This window comes from Miniopterus natalensis, chromosome 4 (genome assembly GCF_054644295.1).
Source record: "Miniopterus natalensis isolate mMinNat1 chromosome 4, mMinNat1.hap1, whole genome shotgun sequence".
Taxonomy (NCBI): domain Eukaryota; kingdom Metazoa; phylum Chordata; class Mammalia; order Chiroptera; family Miniopteridae; genus Miniopterus; species Miniopterus natalensis.
The window spans coordinates 39991438-40007543 of NC_142084.1; the positions used below are offsets into that span (position 1 = coordinate 39991438).

The 16106-nt window shown below is 41.9% G+C and overlaps 1 protein-coding gene across 3 annotated transcripts; it reads left to right on the plus strand.

The window, feature by feature from the left end:
- The first annotated feature begins 1604 nt into the window (after positions 1-1604).
- On the plus strand, positions 1605-15237 carry LSM6 (LSM6 homolog, U6 small nuclear RNA and mRNA degradation associated). Of its 3 annotated transcripts, XM_016206897.2 has the most exons (5): positions 1605-1675; positions 3197-3300; positions 9287-9402; positions 12934-13047; positions 14959-15237. In XM_016206897.2, the coding sequence occupies exons 3-5, from the start codon at positions 9309-9311 to the stop codon at positions 14991-14993; spliced, it is 243 nt and encodes an 80-aa protein (XP_016062383.1). In that variant the 5' UTR covers positions 1605-1675; positions 3197-3300; positions 9287-9308; the 3' UTR covers positions 14994-15237. The 3 variants fall into 3 exon arrangements, with proteins under 3 accessions (XP_016062383.1, XP_016062385.1, XP_016062384.1); XM_016206899.2 differs by lacking the exon at positions 3197-3300; XM_016206898.2 differs by lacking the exon at positions 1605-1675 and having other exon boundaries at positions 2626-3300.
- Positions 15238-16106: the final 869 nt, after the last annotated feature.

Genomic DNA, 16106 nt, shown 5'->3' on the forward strand with positions numbered 1-16106 from the left:
AAAATTATTTTTATGACTTAATAAATTAATCTTTATGTCCATGGGTTTGAAGGTGAGTTCTTGTATTTTTCTAGTATTCAGAAAAATCTTACCCATTCTTTGTAAAATTAAAAATGCTAAAAAAAAACCCACCTGTGAAATATGGAAAGTTGCTTTGTGAGTTGGTAAAAGCCAATTATAAGCTGCTGAGAAGGTTCTGGATAAACACACTGAGATAAACTTGTTGGCTGGTGCCCGCCCCATTTGTCTAGTTGGGCCCTTACAGGTCCATGCCCCTTGGAAAGGGTTGCAACTATCTCTACAAATGACCCACACCCCTAAAATTCCTCATGAGCCCCTGTCCACCACGCCAGTCTTAATGACTCCATCAGGGCTCTGTGGCAAAGGGAAAGAGGCTATGAATCAAAACATTCTTTCTTTTTTCTTTTTTTAAAAAATAATCGACACAGGCAATGGGGAACATGGTACAACTGGATGTCTTTTGTGAAGGTTTTTAGGGACAGGGCTTTATATTCTATTGTGTATGTTCTTTGCAGCTAATTATTTTATTTAAATAATACTTTCCTTAAATTTTTTGTTTATGTTATATTTTATACTGCAAAAACTTCAAATACAGCCCTTCAATAAATCCACAATGCTCAGTCTTTGCCCAAAGTGAGCTTTTATGGAAGGAAGTCTGCCTTTTCTACGAAACCACACCCACATCAATCAAGGGTTCATCTCCTTAGCAGCCAGGCTTACAAGAGGGGGAACTCATTTTTGTTTTAGAAAAAAACATTTTGCATCTTAGATTGTATAACACTTAGGGTTAAGAATCTGTTTCAAGATATTATCACTGTTTATAGTGTTACAAATTATGCAGAATTAAAGTATATGTTTTAAGTTGATGAGGCCCTGTGTGTAGGGAGAAAATGAAATCAAGTCTTGGTAGGACGGTTTTCTGACTTACCTCTCCCTTTCCACTGACAGCAAGAATATTGAGAATTCGCAAAATTCCAAACCAAGTTCCCATAGCAGCACTGAATGCCTGCACCCCATTTCCAGCTGGAAATAGCTTTTAATGCAACACAGTTTATTCCATTACAATACAGAGTTGCTTTAGTGATTTTAATCCTTTGTGTGTCAATTAGCGTTGCCACGGAAACCATCTCTTGCTAATCATGACTTTATTTTCACACACTTAATAAAAATCCACAGGTGGACTTCAAGATTTGAGGCGGCTTCTTTTATTTATTCATTTGCGTTCAATTATTCACGGACCTTCCTGGGTATGTATAGTCCTTACTTTAGCAGTCAATTCCAGTTTCCTGGCTTCAAGCTACTTGTTCAATTTCTGCCTAAAAGATCACTTCCTGTTTTCCTGTTTATGGGTTTTTGGGGTGGGGGTGGAGAGTGTCGCTTCTTGCTAAAGGACAGAGCACCGGCGCGGTCCGCCGCACCCGCCGCCCCGACCTGCCTGCAGGCGAGCCCAAACTTGGAGATTTGCGCGCGGATTTGCGCGCCGGCCAGGCCGCGCTCTTTTGGCCCCGCGGGCCGCCGTAGCCCCGGGAGCAGTGATTGGCTGAGGCGGAAACGTGCCGCCGCCTCGGCGGTTTCAGTTTCGGTTTCATCCGGTTGTCGGCGGAGGCCGGGCTCGCGGGCTCCCAGAGCGGGGATTCCGGGTCCCAGTCGGGAGGTGAGCGCGGCCCGGTGTTCGGTCGCCCCGGGCAGGGTGGGGAGCAGCAGCGGAGCCTGCGGTGCAGGGCCGGTCCCCGCGAAGGCCGCGCTCGCGGCGCCCGGCATGGCCGGAGGTTCGGGGGGTCGGCGCCGGGATCCCCGAGCCCGCCCGCGAGGGCCCCTCCCGGAGGGGCGCCTGGGCCGCGCGGGGGCGAGCGGCACCCGCCGGGGCCCGCGGATCTGGCTTCCGAGGGCGTCCCGGCCGTGACTGTTCCGCAGGGAGCCCCCCCCCTTCGCCTGGGGATTCGGCGGGAAGGCGGACTCCGAGCACGGCCGGGCTTCGCCGGGGTGTCGGGGCTGCGGGGCGTGGCCCGCCGTGCCGGCGGCCGTCGGGGCGCTCGCCCCCGACTCCCAGGAATTAAGAGCTGGGCTAGCCCACCGTACCAGGTTGGGGATGCCCCCCCGCAGTTGCCTGGCGTTAAGCCCTGCCCCCCGGCCTTTGTGTGCAGGGGGCGCGCGGTCCTGGCAGGTGTTTTTGCGCAGCGTGCCTGGCGTTCGGGTGGTGCAGGTGCGGCTGGGGGTGCTTTCGTGTGCCCCCCTTAGTAGTTCAGGCTGTTGTCGGGAAATTGAGAAGTACTGAAGAGCTTAGTGGGGGGAAAAATCATTCGCTGAACCCTCCCACTTACAGTTTCTTTCCGCATTTTTACTCTCGCAGGTGCTCATTTTTCCTTGAGCTAGAATTACCTATTTTATCAGAGCATATTTAGTTTTACAGTTGGTTGGAGTGTCGTCCCCACACGGAAAGGTGGTGGGTTCGATCCCTGGTCAGGGCACATACCCAGGTTGTGGGTTCTATTCCCAGTCGATCGGGGCGCGTATGGGAGGCAGCAGATTCATGTTTCTATCTCACACCCATGTTTCTCTCTCTCTTCCTCCCTCTACCTTCCTCCCTCCAAGGTAAAAAATATATATTCTCCTTAAATATCAGCTCTAATTTTGTATTTTCTTTTGATTGGCTACCTATTCTATCATTGTGTAGGTCCCATAAATTGCTCAGCCATCCCAACTGTGGGGCACTTAGGGTATTGTGAATTCTTGCTTTATTTTAGCATCCCAGGTGATCCTCTGGTAATCTTTTTTTAAGCTGTATGTAATATTTTTTACTTGGGCTAGATTCTGAGAAGTGAAGTTATTAAAGTAGGTGGTGAGTTCTAGTAAGGCCTTTTTGAGTCTCCATAAACATTGCCAGTTGTTTAGCAAAATTGTTTTAGTAGTTTACATCATTTATGTAGGACTGTGCCTGTTTCACCAAAAGTGTGATAGCTCATAATACGTTTCTAATACACAAACCAGCCGGATCGAGTCTCTCTCTGGAATTTTTGAAGTTTTTATGGTGGTGTCTGGCAATTCCACTTGCTTGAATTTTGCGAAGGAATCTTCAGAGGTTATGTTAGTGTGTATGTTATTGGAGTTACTTTGTAGGCTGACTGACTGTTAGATCACTTAAGTGATCTTTTAGCATAACTGCCTTATTTTGCAGATGAGGAACCTGAGGCCTTGAGAGGTGAAATGATGAGTTATCCAAGGTTCACAGCTAATTAAGTGGCAGAGCTGCGATTAGAACTCAGGTGTCCTGCCTCCCAAGTGAGTACTCTTGATGCTGCTTAGGGTGGTCTCACTAAACTGTGGCATACTCGATATTAGAATTTAAAAAGATGTTTACATCACTTGGATTAATCTGTCCTTTTAGAATTGTACCAAGTAACAGATATAAATCCTCTGAGGGATCTGTGACACTGAAAAATGGCAGAGTGACCATTTTCATGGCGAGGACTAGAAATCCATTATTTAGAATAGCAACCCCCTCAAGATTTTTTTTTTTTTTAATTTTTTACTTTAAAAAATATGTTTTTATTGATTTCAGAGAGAGGAAGAGAGAGATAGAAATATTGTTGGGCTGCCTCCTGCAGGCTCCCTACCTCGGATCAAGCCCCAAACTCCAGCATGTACCCTTACCCGGAATCGAATGTGCAACCTCCTGGTGCATGGGAAGTGCTCAACAAACTGAGCCACACTGGCGGGCCCCCCTTCAATTTTTTATTTAGGGCTTATAGCAGAAATTGACATTTGGGGCCAGATCATTTTTTGTTGTGGAGGGCTGTCTTATCCTTTGTAGAAGGGTAAACAGTATCCTTGGCCTTTAGCTACTAGGTACCAGTAGCACCAAGTCCTCATTCAGGACAAACCAAAATGTCTCCAGACATTTCCAAATGTCCCCTGGTGATGGGCTGGGGGGTGGAGGGAGAGGCTAAATCTCTTCTGGTTAAGAACCACTTGCTTATAGGGATCGTTTGGGGAACTTTATGTAAATTCCAGTGCCCCTTGCCTGTACAGCCTGACTTTGGGATGGCTTCAGGAATCTGCATTTTAGCAAGCACCTCTGTTGGTTCGGATGCAGCTGCTTCTTGGACAACACAGAAACATTTCTCCATCTTTTATTTGGCCGTCAGTAATAGAGATGTTACTGTGTTACAGCTGCTTAAGTGCATGGATGATACTGTATTAGTCACTGTTCCCATAGTTGAGGAAGGGGGAGGGACAGGGATTTGTCTTAGCACTGCCTTTAAATGCCTCTTCCACAACCTTGGGCAATGTGCTTAGGTACCAGATTGACCAAATGAACAAGACATTTTGCCTGTCCGCAAGAAGGTTAGAACCTACTCTGGGAGACTGGTCTGCTGGAAAGGAAAGCTCAGACACTGATGTGTTCTGCTAAAGTGCATTTACTGGGGTTGTAATGTTATGTTTCATAGCAGTTTTTTGCTTTTCAGTTTTTTTCACCCTAAACTGTAAATACTCTAAGAGTAGGTGAAAGTTTACAGGTAAACATGGCCAAGAAACAAGAATTTGCATGTTTTCTGCTCAGTGATGTAACTCAGAGTCATGTTAGATATATGTTTTCTGACCATTATAGTTCTTTGCAGGGTGATTTACAGTGATTTAGGATTTTTTCCCCTAGTGCTGCTACCCTCCAACTAGATCTCTCTCTATGTCTGGACATCCCCAGCTTTAACAGGAGAACCTCGACATACTCCAAAGGGCATCTGCACCTTTGCAAGAGCTTGGGCTTCATGATCAGGCCTTGGTTCTGCTTTCCACCTTGCCTGGTGACACTATGAATTGCTCATGACTCTGATGCCTGGCACATAGCTGGAGGAATGAAATTTAGTTCCTTCCCCTCCTTGTTTTTACTAAAGAAAATCTATGCAAAGCAGTTTGCAGATGTTCTCATCCTAGCCCTCTCAGAAGCTTCTGGCAGAAAATATACTGCCTTTGACTAAATAGCCATGTCTGGAAATAGGTAATTTAGTTAGAACAAGCCTGAGTTGGAATCAGGAGGGAGAGGAGGCGTAGAGGGCGATTGTGGCTCTAATTTTGAAGGGCAGACTTTTATCAAGTGACCCTGCAGAAGGGAGACCTTTTTCCTCTTAAATGTCTATGGTTCAAGAGGCTGTCCTCATGACATGGTCAGACATGGCTGCTTCAGACATGGTCAGAACTGTTCTTCTGCCTTACCCATTTTAAAAAATGAAAACTTAAAGTTTCGTGAACCAAGTGATGGGAAAAATTGTGATCTGAGACCAATTTACTCATACAAAATGGATTTATGCACAAGTCATTAAGTAACAGGTGAGTACCAAGGAAGCCTAATGAAGATGAATGTAAAAGATACGGTCTCTAAAGTGACGGATAAAATGTTTGAAGCAACAGCCTCTTTCCAAATAACTCTTAGAATATTTCTTTCAAGAGATTTAGCCTTGAAGAAGGTGGTATTAGTCTCTCCTTTCCTCTGGCTACAGGCTATTGAGGGAGAAAAGACTTGTATAAAAAAAGTAAAGAATATAAGCCAGTACTTGGTGACAGGTCACATCAAATACACCCAAATGGGAAACCTGATGCCAGAGCAGAGTGAGATGGCGCATCTGCACTCTATCCGAAGTGGACAGCGGTACCCATGCAGGTCTCTGCTTCAGACCCTCCCACTGACACTGCATTGGTCATACTTGCCAATTCATAGGAGTCTCTTAGGCTTGTGCAAACAGATTCCTGGGTCCTACTCTAGATCTACTGAATCTGAATGTCCAAGTGATCCCAATGGCTCATGTTTGGGAATCGACCCTAGAGGCTCAAGCCCAAGCTCATTTAGCCTAACTTGCCATGCTTCCCAGGAATGTGGCCCTGCTCCCTTCTGCGGCTGCAGCTGTGTAGAGTTCTCACACTGTCCAATGCCTTTGCTAAGCTTTCTCTCCGTTCAGCTGGTGGACCCCTTTTACTTCACACTCAGCTCAGGCGGCACCTCCAGAAATCCTTTGATCTGCCAAACCTGGGCGAAGTGAGTCTTCTCTGTGTGCTGTTCTCTGCAAAGTTCTCTCCAAGTACATACACCTTTTTGTTTTGTTTGCCTGCTTTGGAGTATAAATTCTGAGGGACCAAGGCCATGTCTTGGTGTTATATCCGCACCCAGCCTGTGTGCCTGACACTTAGGTGCTGATGGAAGTTTGAAGTGTTGAATGCCTTCAGAAAGAAATTGATGTTAATTGGAGTAAAGGTGAGGCTTAATGGCAGAGGCATGATCATTGATGAGCTTTGAAGAATATATCTGTATTTTTCAAAAAGATGACGAAAGATGGTAAGGTTTAAAAAAAACTGACACCATCAGATAAACAAATAGTCTAGGATGAACAAAATGAACTAACACTGAGAGAGAGCAGCCTGGCAGCTGTTGGTGGGGTGGGTTTGGAGGGGTGTTTGGAGGGATGGATAGAGCAAAGAAGGGGAAAAAAAAGAAAAAACTCGACACAGACAACAGTGTGGTGTTTGGGGGGAGGAGAGGGAAGGTATGGGGGATAAATGGTGATGGACTTGACTCAGGGTGGTGAGACAATACAGTACAGATGATGTGTTGTGGAATTGTGTACCTGAAACCTGTATAATTTTGTTAACCAGTGTCACCCCAATAAATTCAGTAAAAAGGAAGAAAATGCAAAAAGTAAAAATAAAAACAAACACCATCAGTTAAACAACTAAGAGTCTAGGTTTGTATTCTTTATGTCATTAACTTGTCAAGGTAGTTAATAATAGCCCTGTGAACTAGATTTTCAAATCGTGATGCATCTTAGTGGGGGTTTTTTGTTTGTTTGTTTTTGAATGTGTATTGATTCAGAGAGAGGAAGGGAGAAAGGGAGATAGAAACATCAATGATGAGAGTCATTGATTGGCTGCCTCCTGCACGCCCCCCCACCCCCACCCCCGACGGAGCTCACAACCCAGGCAGGTGTCCTGACTGGGAATCGGACCGTGATCTCCGGCCTGGATCATAGGTCCATGCTTAACCACTGAGCCGTGCTGGTCCAGCAATGTTTTGTTTGTTTTTTAACAAAATAGCTAGTTTGATCTCAATCTTGTCTATGAAGAAATTGGCATAATGGGATTTAGAATCTGATAGGAAATGAGTCAGTATCAGGCCTTCAGGGTTAATAGTCTCTAGATCCATTCAACTACAAAGCAGCACGTGTTCAGGACATAAGGCAGTTTATAGATGAATGGGAAGATTTATTTTTACTGAACTCATTAAAGATATATAATCTGTTACAGTATTTACTTGGTGCCCAGAACAGCATAAATAAGGTGGTTGTGTGGTCCGAGTCCTGAATGAATAGTGGTTGTCCAGAATAGTAGTTGTAATTTCAGTTATTGCTGAGACTGTAGCAAAAAAAAAATAAACTGGCAGTTCAGTGGAAAAGTGAAATTAAAATTTGCTGAGCAAAATAATCAGTTGATCACATTAAAAATTTTTTCAAGCCCTAGGGAGACGGAGTGGAATCAGATGGTTCAAATAACAGCCCAAATTCAAGAGAAGTTTTTGAAACTTGTGTTTTCTTTTAACTTAGGATGTTGACTTCTCTTGGTTAAAAAAAAAAAATTATTTAACTTAAATTATCAGAACATTTGAGCATCTTACCCTTTACACAGGAGTTTTCTTCTTCTAGATCCTAAGTTTGTTAATGTCAGAACCTGTGTGTGTGACATGTGTTTCACAAATGAAAAGCCAGTAAGCTAGTGTTCGTTCTAACTTACCCAAACTATTTTTTTAAAATATATCTTTATTGCTTTCAGAGAGATGATGAAGGGAGGGAGAGAGAGAAACATCAATGATGAGAGAGTCATTGATCAGCTGCCTCCTGCATGCCCCCAACTGGGGATGGAGCCCACAACCTGGGCATGTGCCCTGACCGGGAATCAAACCATGATCTCCTGCCTGGATCCTAGGTCAACGCTGAACCACGCCTGGCTGGGCTAACTTACCCAAACTATTGAACCTGTAAGGATTCACTTAGAAAATCCCCAAGCAGTATTCCTAAATCTGAATCTGAATTCAAGCTGTTGAGTTGGATGGTCTTGGAGGGAAGTAAGCAGTGCTACTGTTTAATGAAAATACTGATTGAAAACAAACAAAAAATTACTTGAGTTCTTAAAGACAGTCCTTAAAATATTGTATCCATACTAATTTTTAATTGTCAGTGTTACTGAATAATAGTGATGCTAAATTTGACTGAAACAGAAATACTAATTTCCAAAGTCTTTTTACTCTGTTTTTGCTTAATATAACTACAGCTTTGTTACATTTGTTTCCCAAAATATATTAAAACTTTTTCTTTATTATATAGAGTGTATGTCTGCTATAATTATAATAGAGTAAAAATCTTTGGCTGCATTAGCAACTTCCAGGAGGCTGTCAAAGGTTGTGATTTGGCATCACGTACTAGCTTTGTGACCTTGGGCATGATGTATAACCCTTTCTGTGTATATTTCTTCATCTGTAAAACCAGGAGAAAATCAATACCTGCCTCCTCGGGTGGTGCGGTTTCAATGGACTAAGCCATGCAAAGTTCTTAGATAGGTGCTGGCCTGGAGCACTCAAACAGGAACTCTCAGTTATGATCATAGCCATTTTCAGAGGTACTGTTTTGGTGCCGTAGCTTGTAAATATGTCTACATTATTATATAACTTTAGACTTTAAAATATGACTGATTTGAGCTTGAATGTTGGTTTCATCACATTTAGGAGCAAATTATTTTATCTTTCTGTGTGCCTTTATTAGCAAAACGGGGATATTAAGACCTTCTTCCCAGGGTTCTTGTAAAGATTAAATTTGGTAGCGGTTATAAAGATTTTAGGAGAGTGCTCAGCATAAGTAAAATAAGCAGTCAGTAAATGGGGAGTATAGTGGTCATAATGGGCACACTGACGTGTGTGAGACAGTAATACAAGTGATTGAGAACAGGGCTCGGTAAGCACAGGGCTCTTCTATGACAAAGTTATGTCAGAGGGTTGTTGTGAGGACTGATGAGATTATGTATGGAAAGAGCTTGACCTGGTAGCTTAGTATCTGGCTCGTGGTGGGTCCTGCAAACATGTTAGCTGTTTTTTGGGGGGGGGGGGGGGGGAGTAATACTGAATCTTCACATGTGCTCTGTTGACATTAGGTGTCTTATAAATATGTTAAAGGCTTCAGGCTTTTTTGTTAAATAATTAACTTTTGTCTTTACCTTTATTGTTGCTTTTCAGATTTCTGATTGGGATTGTTACAATGAGTCTGCGGAAGCAAACCCCCAGCGACTTCTTGAAGCAAATCATTGGACGACCAGTGGTGGTAAAACTAAATTCTGGAGTGGATTATCGAGGTAGTATTTTTCTGCTTCATCCTCACCGGTGAAATTAAATAAGTAAATATGACTAACTGATTTTTATTAATCTTTTAAACATACCCAGTGGACTGAAAAAAGCATTGGTTCTCAACAGTTATTATTCCCATCTCTTTTCTACCTCTGCAGTTGTCCCTTTTAGAAGCATAACTGACACCAGAGTGTGTGCTTCTGACTTCCAGTGTGATTTGTGCCACTCCCATCCTCTGTCTCTGGTTTGAGATTGTGTGTGCCTAAGTTCCCTGGTGCCCTGGTCATAGCCAGGGATTCCCAGTCGTCTCAGGCGTGAATAGCTGGCCGGACACTGAGAACCCTTGGCACGGCAGCGTTTGTTTTTATAGAAGTATTGAAGACTGGCAGCACTGTTTAGACAGTGTCATTTTACAGCAGGAGCTTCCCACGCACATAACGTGGGTTATCCAAAGACACCTTTCTGTTCTTTAAGAGAATGCTCTTTTTAAGGCTGTGACACTAAAATTAGTTTTGAGGGAGAAATGGTACCAAATTCCATTTTTTAAAGTTACTAAAATTCTAGTCTTCCAAAACTAAGATATAGTAAATTACCTGGAATATTTTACAGGTACAGAAAACTAATTCATTAGCAGAGTTTTATGGCCTTTTCTTAGTCTCTTTTTTTGAAAAATTCTTGGTCTATTTTCTGAATAATGATAGTAATCTCTTGAGTTTTTTTCTCTTTTCACACATGCAAACTTAATTTTATTGAGAGCTTATTGTGGGTCCAGTGTGTAGTAATCACTTTAATTTTCATTTTATCTTTAGACAAGTCCTTTGAGATCTCTGTTGATTATCCCCACCTGGTAAGGGAGGAACTAGGACTCAGACTCAAGCTTTACTCAAACACCTTGCTGTTATGTACTGTTTTGGTTTCTTTCTTTTTTTTTTTTTTCAAATATATCTTTATTGATTTCAAAGAGAGGAAAGGAGAGGGAGAGAGAGAGACAGAAACACCAATGATGAAAGAGTCGTTGATCGGCTGCAGCCCGCAACCCGGGCACAGCATGTGCCCTGACCGGGAATTGAACCCTCATCGCCTGGGTCCTAGGTCGACGCTTAACCACTGAGCCACACCCGGCCGGGCTGTTTTGGTTTCTTCATATCTCCAGTTTAATTTGATTTTATAGTGAAACCAGTGGGTTATACTGAATAGTGAGATATAAAGTCTCTCTGTACTGCTTCTCACCCATGAACTTTTGATGAGCCTAAAAGAATATTATATAATAGACTTCTAAAGATTTGAGTATATTCATCGGGTGATTAGGGTGGAGATACTGTTCAGTATCTTCTCAATACCCACTTCGTGGAGGAGATCAGCCAGCCAGACCTTTTTGCCTCTGCTCTTTGGGGAAAATTTTTCTGTTTTTAAAGGTAATACATGTTGGGGGGTTTTGTTTGTTTGTTTTTAGAAATTTCAAAGCAAATATGGAGGAAAGTGTACTCCAGAAGAAAGCCAAATCTCCCAAAATTCTACTGCCCAGAGACAATCAGCCCTACCAGTTGAACCTGTCTCCATATAAACATAGTTTATAAATGCGATCATCTGTACATGCACCCTGATCTTTTTTTTTTTAACATTAAAAACCCATGTTCTGTTCTCTGATGATATAAAGTGTTTAATGGCTGCATGGGGTTATCTTGTGTGGATATACCACAGTTTTGTGTTTGTTTTTAGCCAGTTCCCTATGAATAGGCATTTAAGTGTTTGCCAGTGTTTGTTGTTATAAACAAATCTGCTCCTTTGACATATGTTTTGAGCATTTGTCCAAGTATTTCTTTAGAATAAATTCCCTGAGCTAAGATTTCTGAATCAGAGCTTCGGAGCAGAGGGTTAATTCTTCTGTAGCTCTCACTAACCCTTGTATTAGCTTTTGTTTTCAGCTTTTTCATTCTAGTTGGCAACAAGTAATATTTCTATTTATATTTCTCTGTTTACTTGTGAGGCTATACAACCTTTCACATGGGTAGGAGTCATAACTTCTCTCCTTTTATTGAATGTCTGCTCGTGGCTTCTGTACTCTTAAAGCAAAATGTTGCATACTGTTGGGCATTACTACAAAGAGTGCTCTCATTTTGTAGTTAAGTAATAATAGTGAAAACCAGCTCTCTGTAGTAATTCCTCCTTAAGTTTGAAGAAAACTTTGTATTTTCTGTTATTCATAGTAGTTTATCCCTTAGAGAAAGGAAGGTGTTAACATCATAACCTCCTGGCATATTTTCCTTAAAAAAACCTTTGCTGTAAGAATAGATATTTTTATTAGAAATGAACATTTCATTTTGAAATACTTTTGATGCATTTTCAAACAGATTTGCAGATCACACCTCAGAAGTTTCTTGCTCTTTTACAATTGTGGTTTAATTGTAAAATTACAGCAGGAAATAAACTGTAAAGTTGTATCTTATGCTTTCTTTTGATAGGAAATAATTGTTAATGTTCACAGTCTGTTCTGATTCTTTGAAGGTTTACAGTTTGTAGCAGAATTCTGTTAGTTGATTGTCTTTTGCTCTCATCACACACATACAGTTTTGAAAAGAAACTTTAAGAGGAGATTAGGGGCAGAGGCAGGGAGTGAGGAGCATGCTAATGAAGTTGAGACTAAATGAAGCTGTCCACTTGGTTAATTGGATCAGATTTGTAGTAGTTGCTTTCACTGAATTTTTTTTTTTTTTTTTTCTGGAAAATACCACTTTCAGTTAGAGACTCAGAGTGAGAGGATTTTTTATATATTGTTTCATCTTTTGAAAAAAAATCACCCTATCAAATTTGGCAAAATTATACCATCTTAACAAAACTAAAAAGATCTCCCCCGTTTCCTTGAACGTTCCCTAGAATGTTTGAGGCCATTTTTCTGTACTAGTCTGGATGTGAAGATAGTGTAATTGTAACAAACAGAAAGGGACATGTCATAGTGCAGTATGTTGCCTTGTGTTTTCAAGCTGCTCCTCACTGAGGCACAACTTTAAGGTGTTCTTTCAGGAGCACCTGCTGTCTCCTCTTCTATTATTTTAACAAATTGTGGAGACTTCCTCTTAACCCTGGAGTACATTCATTTGCTGCAGTAGATGTTGTGAAAGAAGGAAATAAATCTGCCAGACCTGTATTTCACTTAGTGGCTAAAGTAAGAAATGCCACTGGAAGTGAGGAGTCTTGGCTAATGGGGCTTTGCTCCTGCATAACTGCCCACTCCCTTAGTTTCCAAAGAATGGGGTTTTATTTGGCATATTCTTATTATGTTATTTGTGTGTAGGCTTTAAAAGTTACTGTTATCACACATACCATGAAAAAGTGAGTCACTTGTTTTTCCTACTTTCATGCTGTATCATAGGCTTTATTCAGGTGGACGTAAAGACATTTTTCTGTGCTTCTGTCTATTGAGTTTACAAGTGTAAGTTTTTGTATTAAGCATGTAAGACCTAATGACTAAAGAGGTGGTCAGCTCTAACTTTCAGCTCTTACTTGCTTTGTGTCTCTTCTCTGGCTCACTCTGTCCCCAGGGGTCCTGGCTTGCCTGGATGGCTACATGAATATCGCCTTGGAGCAGACGGAGGAGTATGTAAACGGACAGCTGAAGAACAAGTATGGGGACGCGTTTATCCGAGGAAACAATGGTAACGTTCTTGCCGTCCGAGGTTGTACAGTGAAATGGGCCTTTATGTTTATAGTAGGGATCACCAGCAGGTTTTCTAGATAACTTAAAAGTTCAGTTTTAGTTTTGCTTTGTTTACCTTTAAACTCTATTATAGCTCAGATCTTCAGTGTGATGACCAGGTTGTGTGTTTTTTTTAGGTTTTTTTTTAGTAGCTTCATGGAATTTGGGAGCTAGAAATTCTCCCCTCCCTTTATGAGGAGGAACTGAGGGGCATTGGTATACTGTGGCCCAGAACTGTTCTGATGAATGCAGTTTATCATATTCTTCCAGCACTGCTGCACTGGGAGCTGGAGCTGTAAGAGTGGCCAGTGTTTCCCTGCTATCTTTCACTTGCATCATTTGGCAGTTAGCTTGTCCTGTTGACCCTTTTCTGTTAGTCATTCAGATGCTCTCTGTGGAGATTGTATACTTTAGTTTGACAAAAATGCCAAAATAGGAAATGTGGTTCTAAAGTTATTCAGCTAATATATTGCTGTGATTATTATGGTTACTTTTAGTACCTCATTTAAAAACACTATCACTAAAGTCATATGTGAAATTTTCAGGGGGAAGGGGAGGATATCAAAGTTGTGGGAATTACCCCTTGACCCCTCCCACTGTTTGGTCCCATCCCTGGCTGGAGCTCTGGGACTCCTGAGTTTGGATTTTTATCGCTTGCATCCTTTAGTTCTGGAAACTTCCTCAGCCCCCATAACAGGTGGGTCTCTGTGGGAACTCAATGTCCTGACTGTTGTAGGTATTCTATCTCCTGTTCTTACAGTGCCAAATTTCCATACCATATCTTATTAGATACGCTTTTTAGTTCTTCTAACATGTAGAATTTTTCCTCCCATTTTTCTTATTGTTCTTATTTGACTTCTTACATTTACTAAGAAATGTTACGATTTTTCTCCACCTCAAGACAGCTGATAGCACTGGTCAGTTGCAGGTTCTGTCAGTAGTGATAGGGTGGATCCTGTCACATGCATAGGATATCTAGACCATGTCTAATTTCCCAGGGATGTTTTTACTGTCATACTGATGCTTCCACTCATATATCTTTTCCATGATACAATAATCAGGGATAGTTATTTTTAGACTCCCAGATTCATATCCTTGACTCTTAAAGAGGATCTTGACATACTTGATTAATCTGTGCTGCGATTGTTGGTCAGGATGTCTCTGAATGATCCTTTTGAACAAATGTGTGAGAATCTGAGTAGGCCAGGGGGTGGGAGGGGATGACACCTCTGGTGAGAGCTTGACTGGAGTGACCCAGGCATCGTGTTTTTGTCTTATTCTTAGGGACCATCCCTCCTGAAGAGCTCAGTTTGGTGGTCACAGGAGGGCTAGCAAAGCAGAGCTTTGGGTAATACCAAAGGTTGATAGTTTACCAGGGAACTCAGAATAAGGACTTTGTGTTTTTACTTTATTTAAGTAACACATTCCTCAGCTCTTGTTTATCCTGATGCAATTACAAAATTAAACAGCAAATTTAGAGTTTCTGTTGGGGAGATGGATGAAAATATGTTCTTTATTTGTAATCTGAAATGTACCCTGGTAAGTTTTATTGGTTTACTTTATGAGAAGCATAATTAGTATACCTGTAATTATAGAACAGTTTTGTATCTAGTGACTTTCACATACTTTTGTTTTACCCTCCTGGCCACAGAAGTTAGCGTATAGCTAAGACTAGAGCACGGCTCTCTAAGACATCAAGCCCGGGCCTAGTTTCGTAAAATTAGTCTTAGAGTCGTCCCAGAGTTTATTGTGGGGTATGAAAATTCCTTTCAGATTTGCAGAGGTATCAGGCCAAAATCTGTTTGCTTTTAAAACTTGCTGTTGTCACAGTTAAGAGCAGTTCTTCAGTCTCTTTCTTTCTTCTTTTCAGTGTTGTACATAAGCACACAGAAGAGAAGGATGTGACGGCGTCAAGCGCGCAGTAACCTTCGGACTTGGATATATTTTTTTATGAGATCTTTTCAGGTTTTTTGATATAATTTGTCGTATTTCATAATAGTTGGTGATTTTTCACTGACATATGAGTAAGATAAATGTATAAAGTTGTGGATTTAATTGTAAAGAATTCTTTCATATTTAAATTTCAGTCATTTCCTTTTACCTCTGTGTCAGTGTGCAGAATGCAAAAAATAAAGAAAAACAAAGAAGACCTTTGTTCTCCCTGCACGACTTTTAAGTTTCCAGCAATGTCATTTGGTTTGATTGCTTTACCTACTCAGCTGACTAAAATGATGCACATGATGATAATTCAGACATTGTAGAGATGTTCTCCTTTATCCATCCCCTTCTGTTTCCCATACAAAATACTTGAGTGAAAATGTTCTACAAAAGCATCCAGTTTCAGCCTGAGGCTTAAAAGGGTCTATGGGGTCAGAAGTTCAGCCTCTGATGCAATCACCTGATAGAAAATAGAATCGGGGATCTGAGAGTGGCACTTCCACAGAAGGAGTAGGAATCTGAATTGATTTGGGGGAGAAGTTTGAAAGGTTCCCAATATGCCAGGTGAAAACCTTCCATTTAAGGCAAGTCTGCCCACTGTCATCTCGAATCTCCTCATGTGCAGTTAGACCTGCTAGGTTTTCTTGCCCTCTTTCAGGAGCATTGGTGTCAGTGTCAGTCTTATTTTGTGAACACAGCAGGGGAGGAGCCCGTCTGGCAGTCACTTAGATTAAAGCACAGCTTAGAGTTTGTAAAGTAGTCGGGTTTCAGTTGCTGAACTGATTGGGGCAGAATCTCTCCTCACTCCTGCTCAGGGAGGGGATTCGGGACGCCTTGCTCAGTCGCAGCTGTGCGGGAGTGGGGCCTTGGCCGGGAGCGGGGCACCTGGCACCCAGCATGCGGAGTGCTGGCACAAGGCGGCCCCTCTGCGAGATGTGACTCCTGCTGAGAGGGTGTTCACAATTTATTAATGAGATTTCCACAACCCCGCTTTATTCTCTGAACAGTTTATGCTGTCTCTAGGGACAACAAATATATCTGGGCACTGTGGTTGAATGAACACCAGACAATTGGTCTTCC

Bases quoted from the DNA above. Each gene is read 5' to 3' on its own strand.
- LSM6 (XM_016206897.2), top strand. From the start codon at position 9,309: ATGAGTCTGCGGAAGCAAACCCCCAGCGACTTCTTGAAGCAAATCATT. The intron at 9,403-12,933 runs GTAGTATTTTTC...CTCTGTCCCCAG, and splicing joins TTCTGGAGTGGATTATCGAG to GGGTCCTGGCTTGCCTGGAT. The intron at 13,048-14,958 runs GTAACGTTCTTG...TCTTCTTTTCAG, and splicing joins GTTTATCCGAGGAAACAATG to TGTTGTACATAAGCACACAG.